This window comes from Plecotus auritus (genome assembly GCF_963455305.1).
Source record: "Plecotus auritus genome assembly, chromosome: 2".
In the NCBI taxonomy this organism is placed as follows: Eukaryota; Metazoa; Chordata; class Mammalia; order Chiroptera; family Vespertilionidae; genus Plecotus; species Plecotus auritus.
This window is the reverse complement of record NC_137771.1, coordinates 204,402,722-204,417,367: the sequence shown is the minus strand read 5'-3', so window position 1 is coordinate 204,417,367 and position 14,646 is coordinate 204,402,722. Positions and strand designations below refer to the sequence as shown.

Genomic DNA, 14,646 nt, shown 5'->3' with positions numbered 1-14,646 from the left:
TATAGATGTATCCACAGTAAACATATATGTATAGTACAGGTTTGCACCGAAGGCTTTTGTTTCTATACAATTTTATCACACGTATAACTTTATGTAACCACCACCACAATCAAGTTAGGGAGCTGTCCCATCACCACAGAGCTGCCTCCTGCCACTCTCCATAGCCTTAAAGCCACATCCACCCTCTCCCTCTCACTAGTCCCTAACCCCTGGCAACTGCTCTTCATCTCTGTATTTTATTTCAAGAATTTAATCCTCTAGCACAATGTAAATATTAATCTCTATGAAAGTACCCTCTAGCACAAGCATGTCAAACTCAAAGGCCAACATGGGCCAAATAAACAAGGTTTAAGTTTATGTGGGCCGCAAAAAAACAAAAGCTTCAATTTTCATAGAAACGTAGGTTTATTTCGATAGAGACATGCTGAATACAAAGGGCTGAAATAAATGAGTAATCGTTAACATAAGATAATAGAACATTTTAAGAAAAATTAATATTTTTTCTTGAACATTAACTTACCAGACACTGAATAACTGCACAAATTAATAAGTGTAATGCAAATAAGCCTATTTTTTTTGTTCTTTGAAAGTAAAACATTTCCTGTTGCATACACCAAACAAGTCAGTCCAAGACTAATAATGTGGCAATCGGCTGCTAAAATATTCGCTGCTAGTATTAGTGGAGAGAAATGGTGTGCCTGTGTTTAAGATGCAAAAGGGAAATGAATGCAACATGATTATAGTAAACAGTCATTAGCAAATGTTGTAGTTCGTTATTAATAACTAGAGGCCTGGTGCACGAAATTCGTGCACGGGGGAGGGGGGTTGTCCCTCAGCACCCTCTCCAATCTGGGACCCCTTGAGGGATGGCCAACCACCTGTTTAGGCCCGATCACAGTGGGATTGGGCCTAAACAGGCAATCGGACATCCCTCTCACAATCCAGAACTGCTGGCTCCAAACCGCTCACCTGCCTCTGCCTGATTGCCCCTAACTGCTTCTGCCTGCCAGCCTGATCACCCCCTAACCACTCCCCTGCCAGCCTGATCGAAACCTAACTGCTCCCTGGCCAGCCCAATTACCCCTAACTGCACTCCCCTGCTGGCCTGGTATCACCCCTAACTGCCCTCCCCTGCCAGTCTGGTCACCCCTAACTGTCCTCCCCTGCCAGTCTGGTCGCCCCCAACTGCCCTCCCCTGCAGGCCTGGTCCCCCCCAACTGTCCTCCCCTGCAGGCCTGGTCCCCCCCAACTGCCCTCCCCTGCAGGCCTGGTCCCCCCCAACTGCCCTCCCCTACAGGTCTGGTCCCCCCAACTGCCTTCCCCTGCAGGCCTGGGTCCCCCCCAACTGTCCTCTACTGCAGGCCTGGTCCCCCCTAACTGCCCTCCCCTGCAGGCCTGGTCCCCCCCCAACTGTCCTCCCCTGCAGGCCTCAGTTCCCCACAACTGCCCTCCTTGCTGGCCTGGTCACCCCCAACTTCCCTCCTCTGCCAGCCTGGTCACCCCTAACTGCCCTCCCCTGCAGTCTTGATCACCCCCAACTGCCCTCCCTTGCAGGCCTGGTCCCTCCCAACTGCCCTCCCCTGCAGGCCTGATTGCCCACAACTGCAAGGTAGGGACCTTGCAGGCCTGGTCCCTCCCAACTGCCCTCTCCTGCTGGCTATCTTGTGGTGGCCATCTTGTGTCCACATGGGGGCAGCCATCTTGTGTCTTGGAGTGATGGTCAATTTGCATATTACTCTTTTATTAGATAGGATTATGTGTAACAGGATATTGTAAAAATTAAGTTACAAAATTTTTATTAAAACGATTCTTACATACTATTATATTGGCTGGGCTCCAAAAATATTCATTGTGGACCGCATGTGGCCCATGGGCCACGAGTTTGACATGCTTGCTCTAGCATTTAATGCTAGACATGTGGAGTGTCTTGGCTTGCAAATCTAGTTTATTATTTTTATGTAGAAGTAAACATTATTTGTCACTAGCTCTCTAGTACAGTCCCAGTTGACTTTAGAAAAAGAAAATATACTTTAGGTAGAGGTTTTATTGCTCCTGAAGTGAGTCATTTTAAACTCTCTATTTTGGTGATAGTATTTCCCAAATAGAGATAGACTTACAGCCACTTGATTTATAAAGTGTTTTTCTGATTAAAAAATTTAATATGAACACTGCTTTACAGTGGAAGAGTATCAAGATCATTTTTGATAATCTAGAACATCTGGAAACATATGAAAAATTGAATTGTTCTGAATTGTTTTGAAATGGTCTATTTTAGAAATCTCTACAGTTAAAAAGTTATGAACAGTACATGGTGAGCACATGATCCACTGGGTCACAAGTAGCCAGGAGTGATGTCCAACAGCTCAAGTCAAGTTGTAGGGAAAGAGTAGCTTCAGAGCAAAGCAGGCAAAACGAAAAATGAGCTTGTGTCTCCTCACCTGCCCCCACAGACCTCTCCTCTCTCCTAGACATCCCCAAACAGGAATTCTGTACTCATTAAACAATAACTCCCCCATTTTCCCTTCCCTAGCCCCTGGCAACCAGCATTCTCATTTCTGTCTCAATGAACTTGCCTATTTTAGGTAGCTCCAATAAGTGGGGTCATACACTTGTGGGGTCATATCCTTATTTCACTTAGGGTAGTACTTTCAAGGTTCATCCATGTTGTAGCATGTGCCAGAATGTCACTCCTTCTTAAGGCTAAATAATATTCCACTATATGTACATACATTTGTTTATCCATTCATCTGTTATCCTCATTCATCTTTTTGTCCACCTTTTGACTACTGTGAATAATGCTATGAACATTGTTATACAAGTATATGTATTATTGTACATTTTCATAAATCTATCCTCCTGTATTTTTGTTGTATAAATAAACTTTTAGAGCACTTTATGATTTAGAAGTCGAACAGAAATTAATGAGAGCATACATTTTTAAAAGTATAATATTTTATTATTAGCATTAATATTTGTTCATGTTGAAGATTCAGGGATAAAATAATGGATAAAAATCTGGAATGTAAGCAACACTACATAGAATATCATAAATATATAGGAATGTTTTGTGAATTATTAGATTAAAAAATATAAAAGATGAAATTACATCAATTATTGTGTTTAGTCTTTCTGAATATACTTTTAGCATTAAATACACAGCAAGTGCTCATATTTAAAGATTCTACCTTTCTCTTTAGTGAAGAACACATGCTTTCCCGTGGTTAATCAGAATTAGTTTCAGCAGGTAAAACTTCTTAAAGATAAGCATGGCATTTAGTACTTTTGCCCTATAATCTTGCTGGACTGGCTGCTTGATGATCGCTCTCGTTCTTTAGTAATTTCCATCTCAATTTTTACTTTGATTTTCTCCCAATCTATTTGGAGCTGCAGTAGAAAAAAAGACATTTTTGTTTAATCCAAAGAAACCAAGAATAAACAAAAATAGAATGATGACTTCTAAAACATTAGAGTAAAAGGGCATGAAAGAAAAGTTCAGAAAAACTAATGCTAAAAAAAATATAGCTTTAAGAATAAGACCAACCATAACAATAAGCACAATAAAAAGCAAATACTCTCATTGTGATTTAAAACACCAAAATCTTGTTGTAGAAGCTTATAAAAGACACATCCAAACAGTGCTTTGGAGCCTCAGGATTCTGTGCAGGTGTCTCAGGACACGGGAGAATGTGGACTGCTCTCCACTAAGACTGTTGCAAATGGCTCAGCTCTTCACTGCTATATTGTGAAGTTTACATTAGAGGCCTAGCTCTGAGGAAAGACAGGACAGCATTTGCTTCCCTTAAGCATCCTCTGCAAAAATGGCTTCTTAAAGTAATATAAAATTATAGTGGTGATTAAAACAATGATGTAAAGTATCAGAGGAAGTAGTGGGAAAGCAAGGCTGGGGCACATAAGAATCACTGACAAGTGATAATATTTGAGTCTACTTCCTTCCCTTTGATCCTTGCTGACACACCTCTGCCCTGCCCTCATTACATTTGGTATCAGGCATGGACTCTGCCCTAAGTCCTATGAACAATTTCTTTAAGAAAAAGCATTCTTCTGTTTTTAAATCCATCTTTTATGCCACTGCATTGAAATACTCCAACAAATGTATAGAACTGTCCTTTTTTATTTTGCTTAAATTTTTAATCACTTAGGTAATAACAGCTACATCTTCCTGTTTTGTTTTTTTTTTTAAAAAAAAAGGGAAAAAAATATATATATAAAGAGCCAGGGTCCATACTGTCCAAAACAACCAAAGGGATGACTGAACGCCAGGCTGTGCGTGCAGGCTCGGGTGGGCAGGGACTGGCAAGCGGGCTCAACTGCTGACCTCTTGGAGAGAGAGAAAGGTGGGGCTGATCAGCAGCTGCCCCGGGCTGCTGGCGAGGCCCGTAGAGAGAAGCAGTGTCTGATCCGCAGCCTCTGTAGCAGCTGCTGATCAGCCCTTGCCTCTCTCTCTCTCTCTCTCTCTCTCTCTCTCTCTCTCTCTCTCTCTCTCTCTCTCTCTCTCTCCAGTCCTTGCCAGCAGCCACACCTCTCTCTCTCTATAGGCTTGGCCAGCAGCCTGGGGTGGCTGATCAGCCCCGCCTCTCTGATCAGGCCCAGAGACAGGCCCGGAGATGCTGACTGACATAGCAACTGACCAATCAGAACCAAATCTGGGTGAACTGCGAAGAGCCAATGGCTGCCTAGGAGGTGGAGCTTTTGACGCTGACTGGCATAGAAACCAACCAATCAGAACCTAATCTGGTGAACTGCAAAGGCAGAACTTAAGGTGGGATCTGAGGAGGGGTTTTAAGGGCAACAGCTGCTTGGTGTAAGGTGTAAGAAAGCGGTTCAATCTTTTAAGGACCGGTTTGGCAGTGTAGTGAATATGGCTGGCTATCAGTCCAGATAAAGAGATCATGTATTTTTGTCTGCCAAGAGCATCTCCTCCTGCTGAAAAAGGCTCCCCCCCACCCCCATTTAAGCAATCCTATCCTATATAATCTATCTATACTAATAAAAGGGTAATATACTAATTAGACTGGGTCAACTGGCAATCTTCTGGACATCCAACTTCCTTCCAGACAAAGCCATGGTGGTGGGGGCTGAGGCAGAGGCAGTTAGGGGTGATCAGGCTGGCAGGGGAGGGCAGCTGGGGACAAGATCAGGCCGGCAGGGGGTTAAGGGCGATCAAGCTAAGCTGGCAGGGGAGAGCAGTTAGGGGCGAGATCAGGCAGGCAGGGGAGAGCAGTTAGTGGCGAGATCAGGCAGGCAGGGGAGGGCAGTTAGGGGTGATCAGGCAGAAGCAGTTAGGGCAATCAGGCCAGCAGGGGAAGGCAGTTGGGGGCAACCAGGCCGGCAGGGGAGGGCAGTTGGGGGCGAGATCAGGTCGGCAGGGGAGGGCAGTTGGGGGCGAGATCAGGTCGGCAGGGGAGGGCAGTTGGGAGTGAGATCAGGCCAGCAGGGGAGGGCCATAGGGGGTGAGATCAGGCCAGCAGGGGAGGGCAGTTGGGGGCAATATCAGGCCTGCAGGGGAAGGTAGTTGGGGGTAAGATCAGGCCGGCAGGTGAGGGCAGTTAGGGGTGATCAGGCGGGCAGGGGAGAGCAGTTAGGTGCGAGATCAGGCAGGCAGGGGAGGGCAGTTAGGGGTGATCAGGCAGGCAGGCAGAAGCAGTTAGGGCGATCAGGCCGGCAGGGGAGGGCAGTTGGGGCAAGATCAGGCCGGCAGGGGTTTAGGGGCAATCAGGCCAACAGGGGAAGGCAGTTGGGGGCAACCAGGCTGGCAGGGGAGGGCAGTTGGGGGCGAGATCAGGTCGGCAGGGGTGGGCAGTTGGGGGCGAGATCAGGCCAGCAGGGGAGGACCATAGGGGGTGAGATCAGGCTAGCAGGGTAGGGCAGTTGGGGGCAAGATCAGGCCTGCAGGGGAGGGTAGTTGGGGGTGAGATCAGGCTGGCAGGGGAGGGCAGTTAGGGGCGATCAGGCGGGCAAGGGAGAGCAGTTAGGTGCGAGATCAGGCCAGCAGGGGAGGGCAGTTAGGGGCGATCAGGCAGATAGGCAGAGGCAGTTAGGGGCGATCAGGCAGGCAGACAGAGAGGTTAGGGGCAATCAGGCAGGCAGGCAGAGGGGTTAGGGACAATCAGGTAGGCAGGCAAAGGCAGTTAGGGGCAATCGGGCAGGCAGACAGGTGAGCAGTTAGGAGCCAGTGGTCCCAGATTGCGAGGGATGTCCGACTGCCGGTTTAGGGATCGGGCCTAAACCGGCAGTCCGATATTCCCCAAGGGGTCCCTGATTGGAGAGGGTGCAGGCTGGGCTGAGGGAACCCAGCCCTCCCCCTTGCACGAATTTCGTGCACCAGGCCACTAGCCTATATTACAAAAGGCCAGTGACCGTAATGCCATAACACCATAACGACCAAACAACCGGTCACCAGGAGGTGCACTGATGGGTCTCGCGGCGCAGCGGGTCTCAGTCTCATGGCGTGGCAGGTCTGGGGGTTCCGCCAGCGTGGCAGGCCTCAGGGACCCACCGGCATGGCAGGTCTGGGTCTTGCGAGATTTCGTGCACTGGGCCTATAGTATTACAATAAAAGTCCCCTCTAACACCTGACCCTCAATCCCTGCCCACTCCTCCAAAAAGTTTGGAGATCACTAATTGAGGAATGTGTGTCCTCTCAGGCAAGACATGGGAAAACTAGGTCCTAGTCTAAACTAACTGACTTACTGTGAAATAGATCCAAAATCCTAAGACTGAGCCAAAAGTGAAAAGGTTTTCACCTTCATGTAGGGGAGCTGGGTGGAATAAGTAATATTACACCACACTAAAGTACTATTTGATGCTTGAACAGATTTATCTTAAGTCCCTGAGAGATTAACCTTAACAGGAATTCTTGCCTTCTTCATTTTGTGCTGGAAGTTGATGGAATCACGTATTTGGTTCCTTTTTATTCCAATATCCTTTATCCAAATTTCTGTTAATTAATTTGGGGATATTTTTGGTCATCTTTATAAAAAGATAAAATTTCACATACTTTTTCTATAATATATAAAATAGATGAATTAAAAGAATCCTTCTTACTAATAGAAGATGAATGTCTGTGCTAAGGCGCAAGGAACAGCTTATTGAAAGGCAGAGCAAATGTTAGATTATTTGAAAGACTCATTTTTAAATCAGGCTGGAACTTGTTATTTTTTAAATGGCAAAATACTCATTTTGATGTCTAATAAAATATTGCAAAGAGAAAGACAAACTTGATGAATGCTTTGGCCTTCTTCCGGCCTGAAATTGACTTACATATGTTTCTCAAATCAATCACAATAAAACCATATATTGATGGTACCCTGGTACATCAGAAGTCCATCAAGCAAACTGATGACATCTGTATTAGTTACTTGTTAGAACACAAATGAGGGTGTCAGTTGACCGGTGCCCTACTGACCATGTTTCAATTTCACTTTGGCATCCATCCAGTTTTAGAACAGTGTTCTGATCATTTAGTCCTTGGAATAGAGTATTTTTAATAATGAAATTTTACATAAGGATGTACTCATGACAGCTGTCAACTGACTTCTATACTAAAGCACATTCTTTTCTATTATAGGGAGTGTCAACACTATTTGACACTTCTTATTCTAGTTCCTACTCAATTCTTATTCATGAAGAAGTAATTTCAAAATCATACCAGATGGCTCTCCATTCTCTACCCCATCTCTCCTATTCTCATCAGCTTCCTACTTTACAGAAAATACAGTGGCCATCAGACATAAATTCACTTAATTTCCTTCCTTGTGCTCACCTGTATCCATCTTATCTGTATCCATCCTTATCTCTTTCCCTCTGTCTCTGGCCAACTTCTTCACATAAGTTCCTGACTGACCCTGTCTTCTTAGATACTTCTAGGACATCTGCCTTCAATTATTATTTACATAGTCAACTTCCCTCTCTTCACTGGCTGCTCCTCATCTTCCTTCCCTCTCTATTCTGTTTTCCTGCAAGCTACCAACCTGGTTCTCCCCATTCCTGGCTCTCATCCTCTCTTTAGACCATCATATGTTTAGAACATGAGTATGTTCTTGCTACATTAAGGTCTGAATTATTCACATTCTGTCTCATAAAGGTGAATATTATATATAATCATAAAACATATACATTATAAAATACTATATAATACTTACACCTTCTGCATACTGCAAGTATCGTTTATCAGTTTCCTGTTTACCAAATGTCTCCAAAAACTTTTGACGGTAGGCAAGAACTGTATCAACATGTGTTTTGTATTTAACAGCCAATTCAAGTGCCCTATAATGAGAATAAAACAGATTATCAGCATTGCTGTATTAGCCTCTATGGAGTGAGAGGGTGGGACAAAGGTTCTATGTTGTTCCCTCCACTCATCCCTCAGTATGAAGCGTCATTCCCTATATCATCCATCTTGCAAATTTCTCTTTATACTTCAAGGTCCAGATGATGCATGATCTCATCTCCCTGATCAGCTCTCCTTGTAGAAATCAATGACCATTATCTTACCTGTGCTCCATAATATTTTATGCATACTGTTATTACGGAACTGCTTATAATTATTATAATTATTATAAGTCTGTTTCCTTCAAAAACCTATACATTTACTGAAGGAAGATTTGGCTTTCATTTATTTTTGGTGAGTACTACAGAATATATGTATGGTAAGTGTTCGTTGAAAATTCACTGAAATCATAGTAAACAGCAAATAAATGAACTTTCCTCCCAATGGAACTGGTTCAGCTATCTTGACTATTTCTGTAAATCTATAATGATTTTTTTTCTGTTTAATATTCAACTAAATTGTTAATACAGCAAATTTAACATATCATGAAAATAAAATTTGAGGATAAGTTTGACAAAACACCTTTGCTATTTGATTCTTAGAAAAAGTTAACAGCCATTTACATTTTATATAAATTTTAAAAAAAATCTTGTCAGTAGTCATTATTGTCTAAAACAACAGATTTATAATAGTTGGCTCTGATAAATCATGACTGGCCTATACTAAATTCTAATTAGTATCTATATAACTATGTTACTTTAAAGGTAATATTTAAATAGGAGACAAGAAGTAAATGAATTGCTGAAACCAGTATTACAACACCACAGACATAAAATCTATATGTTGATACTATGGTGGAAAATGAAAAGATTAATCTTCAGTTCCAGGCTGGGTTTTGTATGCAGGTTTTGGACAGCATCTCAGCCCGTGATCCTGTGCATAACTCACATTAGCTGAGTGGGGAACGATCCAGTAGAATATATATAGCTCTCCTAACACTGTTCCCTGTCATCTTGTTTTAAAGTATGGGAAACAGCCATAACAAGAGTCACAATACATTGTTCCTCAAGTTTTCCTGCTTTCTAACATGACTTGCAATTTCTGAATAGGCCAGTCATGATTTATCAGAGCCAACTATTAAAATCTGTTGTTTTAGACAATATTGGCTACTGACTAGATTTTTTTGCAACATGTGACTCTATAGTAGGAAAATCTATTTAACTCTTAGCATGCTTTTGTTTGATCTAAACTAATCTCTTTAAGATTTTAGATATGCTGTGTGTATTAACTGACAATTGATGGACAACTGAGAAGTTAAATACAATATGAAAAAATTATGAATGTAAGTCACATTAATACAAATGATAATGCCAAAGTTTACCACAACAAATTCTTATAAAAAATATTGGGCATAAACCATACTGCTAAATTCAAGGGTATTTGCTGCCCATCACAAACTCCTCACAAAGTTCCTTTATTCCTCTGTGACTTGAAGTCTTTCAGAGAAAAAAAAAAAGGATACATAGAATGTAGAGGTATTGGAACATACAGGAACAAAGTGGAAGAGAAGGCAAAAAACAATTCATAGAGGATCAAAAGATGAGAAGTAAAGATTATCTGCCTTTATCTTTCTAACCCTCTCCCATTTCATCCCCTTATATGTCCCTAAGGCTCTGATTCCAGTGATGTGTGTGTGAGTGGCAACTCTGGTAAACCACTCTTTGGCACTTTAGAAGTTCCGTTTCACATTCTTTCTGATTGTACATGATGAGGGAAGGAGCTCTTGACTGCACACAACTAGAAGTGTTCTAAGTGGGGAGTATACATATGCATCTATTCTGGGTGGGGCTTTACAAAAATTCCAAAGAGATACTTTGTTATGGAACATCAATACATTTAATTATGTAGAAAGGATAGAACATGATGCCTAATCCTGCATTTAGATACTAGATAGATACTAAGCATTATCTATCATTATAGCCATTATTATTATAAAATATGTATTAATTTATCTGATTAAAAAACAATGGCTAAAGATAAACACTCAAATGTGCTATTTTAAATGTTCTCTAAAAGTACACGCTGGGTATAAAATGTTTCCTTACCACATTTAGGAGGTAATTCGCTCCAAACTATATAAGGGTTATGGGAACAGTATGTCTCTAGCAAATGGTTATTTGGCAACCAAACAAATGTGACATTAGATTATGGGGCTGGAATAAATCCATGTATCTTCTCTGATTTTAAATAGAAGGAAGTTATATAAAAAGATAACTCTAAAATATGATTTTTTTTTGCATAACTTGAATAAGGCAAAATCACTTCATATAACTGGTAGAAGTACAGAAATTATTTTTATTAGTACTTACATAGAGAATCAATATGTGTATCTGGAGTTTTTAGTTTCTACCTACCCCTCACCTGTTTTTCAGAACAGACCACCACCAAATATCCAAAGTGAATGTCAAGTAGATAACTTGCTTACCTACAAGTCTTTAAGGATTGCATTTTGTTAGGTTGCAGGCAATTTTCAAATTCAAGTAGGGATGACAGAAGCACAAGCCAGCGAGACTGTGCTTCTCAAATGGAATAACACATCAAAATCTGTTCCTTTCTAAAGGTTTTAAACAAATATAGAAGTTCAGGGATCTTAAAAGCAATCTACTATATTTATCATCCAATCCATTCTTTGGACTATGCTGTTATAAACTGATTCTTATATTGGATCCAAATATATATCCCTCTTACTCCTACTCTGACCTTTTTATCTTAGCCATACCATTTAGAATAAAAAATTATCATCACAGAACTTGGTTGATTTTGTTCACTGCTGTATTCAGAGCTTAAAACCTAGCACATGACAGCACTCAATAAATATTTTTAAAATGAATAATAGCTACCATTTATTGTAGGCTTACTATGTTAGGCAGTATACAAATAAATTTTTACAATTTTAAAATCCTGACAATAAATATGAGGTTTATTTCAACATAAGGAAACTGAGATTTACAGAGACTCAGTAACCTGCCCAAGATCACAGAGCTATAAATGCAGAACCAGAAGTCAAACCCAGGTCTGATTCCATAGCCCCCATCCTTAGCCACCACATTTGCCCTTTTCCTATTCAACAACCTTTTCAATAAGGTACTCATACATGACCAGATACTTCACCAAGAGACTGTTTCTTCATGTTGTTGTTTTTTTAGCAGATCTCCATGTAATGTCTAAATATGCCTAATACGGCAGGCACTCAATAAATATCTGCTGAATGAATGAATATGCAATAGCAACAAATATTCCAAGTGGTGTCAGAAATATCTGTAGAATTTAGAAATGAAGACAATACATAAAAGTTTCTTAGCAGCTATAGTAACTTCTGTTGTCTACTTGAAGTCCTTTTTTACTCAGTCCTTGATAATTATGCTAAAAGAGATGGGTTTCATTTCGATGCGTCAGAGGTCAAGAATGACATAATCAGATTCACATTGTGACAAGATCATTATGACTACAGCGTGAAGAAGGGGAGGAGAAGAAAAGCAGATGCAGAGATTAGTGAGATGTTATACTGAGAAAAACTTGAATCATCTTAGGGATGCTGGTAGTAAAGTGGATAAGAGTAAGAGGTATTTGGGAGGAAAAATAATTGGTAATTGGGAGGTGGGGTGGAGCATAAGGAAAATGTCAAATGTAAGTCCTAGATTTCCAGCTTTGCATGGACTGACAAGATAATATAGGTTACTGGAAGAGGACCAAGTTTAGGAGGGAATAAACACAAATTTGAACTCAGACATATGAAACATCCAATGGAAATGTTGAAAAGGCAGTTGAGCCCTGACCGGTTTGGCTCAGTGGATAGAGCGTCGGCCTGCAGACTGAAAGGTCCCAGGTTCGATTCCGGTCAAGGGCATGTACCTTGGTTGCGGGCACATCCCCAGTGGGAGGTGTGCAAGAGGCAGCTGATCAGTGTTTCTCTCTCATCGATGTTTCTAACTCTCCATTCCTCTCCCTTCCTCTCTGTAAAAAATCAATAAAATATATATATTTTTAAAAAGGCAGTTGAGTTGGATAGCCAGGTGCTGGGAGCAAATATGCAGGTCAGAGGGCTAGATGAGAGATGCATTTTTGGAGTCAAGTGTGTAATAGTAATCAGAATCCTGGAACAATGCTCGTGGATCTTTATCAGGTAGACACAAAGGTCTGCCAGCACTTGACCAACCCACTGGTTTATAGTTAAGACAACAAGCAAGGGACACAGGAAAGGGGGGTGGCAGGGAGACGGGAGGAATAAAGAGCACCCAGTGTTCATTCTTTCCCCAGGAAATCCACTGGCCCTCTTGTTTTCCTTCTCCCTGAGATCTAATATCTTAAGGTAGGGTCTATTTGCTGAAATTGGAGGTAGGGGAGAAGGGAGGTACAGGGAGCAGGATATAGAAATAATAGGGAAGATGTGAAGTTACAGCAGAAAAAAAGCAGGGTCACATGACATAACTCTCAAAGGATCAGAGATTTTATAAGATAGGGGGGAAAAATGAGGGAGGCAAAAAGGACATCAACTCCATTCACATTCAGATCCTACGAACTGTGGAGTCAGAAATAACTGACTCCATTTGAGAGGAGAGGTAGAGAAGCAGTGTCCTTTGGGAATAGGTAAGTTTCACTTAGGTCAAGGAGGTACAAGAAATGTTCAGAGGACATCATATATGTTATATGTAACAAATAATATATATTATCTATATAAGTTCTCAATAGAAGCCATCAGAGGCAAATATCCTCATCTTCCTGCTAGGACACTGACTCACTGTTATGTACATACACTTAGGTTTGAAGAGGAGCACTGAAAGATGATTAAGGGTATGGCATAGAAAGTAAGAGCATGAATATTAAAACCTACTATGTATATGTAATTTAAAATATTTCTGTCCTTAAGTAAGCTATAGTAATCATTTGAAAGGTGAAAGATTATGTAAAAATCTGCAAAGATAAATAATGAAAGAGATAAACAGCAATCCAGTAAAAAAAATGTAAGTAGTGCTACTGATAGTACATATCTAATTGTTGGATGATTCTAAGAAAATTCAGATCCTCTTTGATATTAGAAGACTAAATTCAAATCCTAGATCTACCTCAGCTTCTTCATTTGTAAAATGCTGTGATAACCAATAAGATGATATATGGAAAGTGTTTAACATAATTCCAGGCATATCCCGCTGTATTCACCAGACCTTGCTCCCTCAGATTACCACTTGTTCCAGTCGATGGCACATGCACTTTCTGAGCAGCACTTCAAAACATATGAAGAAGTGGAAATTGGGTCTCTGAATGGTCTGCCTCAAAACAAGAAAATTTCTATTGGGATGGTATCCACAAATTACCTGAAAGATGGGGGAAATGTATACTTTTGATTATCGTATTTTCTTTGATTACAAAATCCGCATTACTAACGAGTTAAAAGTTAATCCGCATTTTTAACCAGTAATGCAGATTAATTATTAACTGGTTAAAAATGCAGATCAGCTGTCAACCGGTTAAAAATTCGGAGTTTGTAATCAAAGAAAACATGATAATTTTAAGAGAAACATCAAAAGTGCTTTATTCAAAGTAATGTCCATCGGTAGCTACACATTTCCCCCATCTTTCAGGTAATTTGTGCATACTGTCCCAACAGAAATTTTCTTGTCTTGAGGCAAACCATTCAGAGACCCAATTTTCCACTTCTTCATACGTTTTGAAGTGCGTGTGCCATCGATCGGAACAAGTGGTAATCTGAAGGAGCAAGGTCTGGTGAATAATGCAGATCAACTATTAACTGATTATTAGTGATAATAAAATAGAATTCCTAACTAGGTTGTAAGCTTTTTAAGCTAAAGAGCTTTAAAAAGTTTGTTTTTAATACTATACAGTGTTCAGAATGCTATACAAATAGTTGTGTCTAGCACTTATCAACATAAATATTTTCTCAAAAATATTTGTTGAAAGAATGCTTTAAACATTATTCTTTCCTATTTCTCATGCAATTCATAGCTTGATAATGGTATACATAATTTTTATTAGTTATTTAATATAGATTTTTTAAAATATTATTCATGCTGTCTCTTTCCAAACTAATTACTTTAAAATTTATGAATTAAGAATACATTCAGGACAATGACTTATTCGTGTTTATAGAACCAAAAACATTTTTCATGATCTTTTGTACAATTAAACAATGACAACCAATTTGTCTAAATAAAGGGCCTAAACAGAATGGCTGAATTGTATGAACAGTATACAGGCAGTCCTCGGGTTACGTCAGACTCGACGTACGTCGTTTCGTGGTTACGTTGCCATCTCCCATTTATTTATAAAAAAAAAGTTCC

The 14,646-nt window shown here is 40.6% G+C and overlaps 1 protein-coding gene across 4 annotated transcripts in view; it reads right to left on the bottom strand.

Annotated features, from left to right (window-relative positions):
* Window positions 1-2,939: 2,939 nt before the first annotated feature.
* Window positions 2,940-14,646, bottom strand: part of IFT80 (intraflagellar transport 80) — a 103,160-nt gene continuing 91,453 nt past the window's right edge. For all 4 annotated transcript variants that reach the window (XM_080656172.1, XM_080656174.1, XM_080656173.1 and 1 more), the window contains 2 exons: window positions 8,163-8,286; window positions 2,940-3,384 (listed from right to left, as the gene is read on the bottom strand). In XM_080656172.1, the coding sequence (XP_080512298.1) occupies window positions 3,274-3,384; window positions 8,163-8,286 (235 nt within the window). In that variant the 3' untranslated portion in view covers window positions 2,940-3,273. The remainder of the gene's footprint in view (window positions 3,385-8,162; window positions 8,287-14,646) is intronic.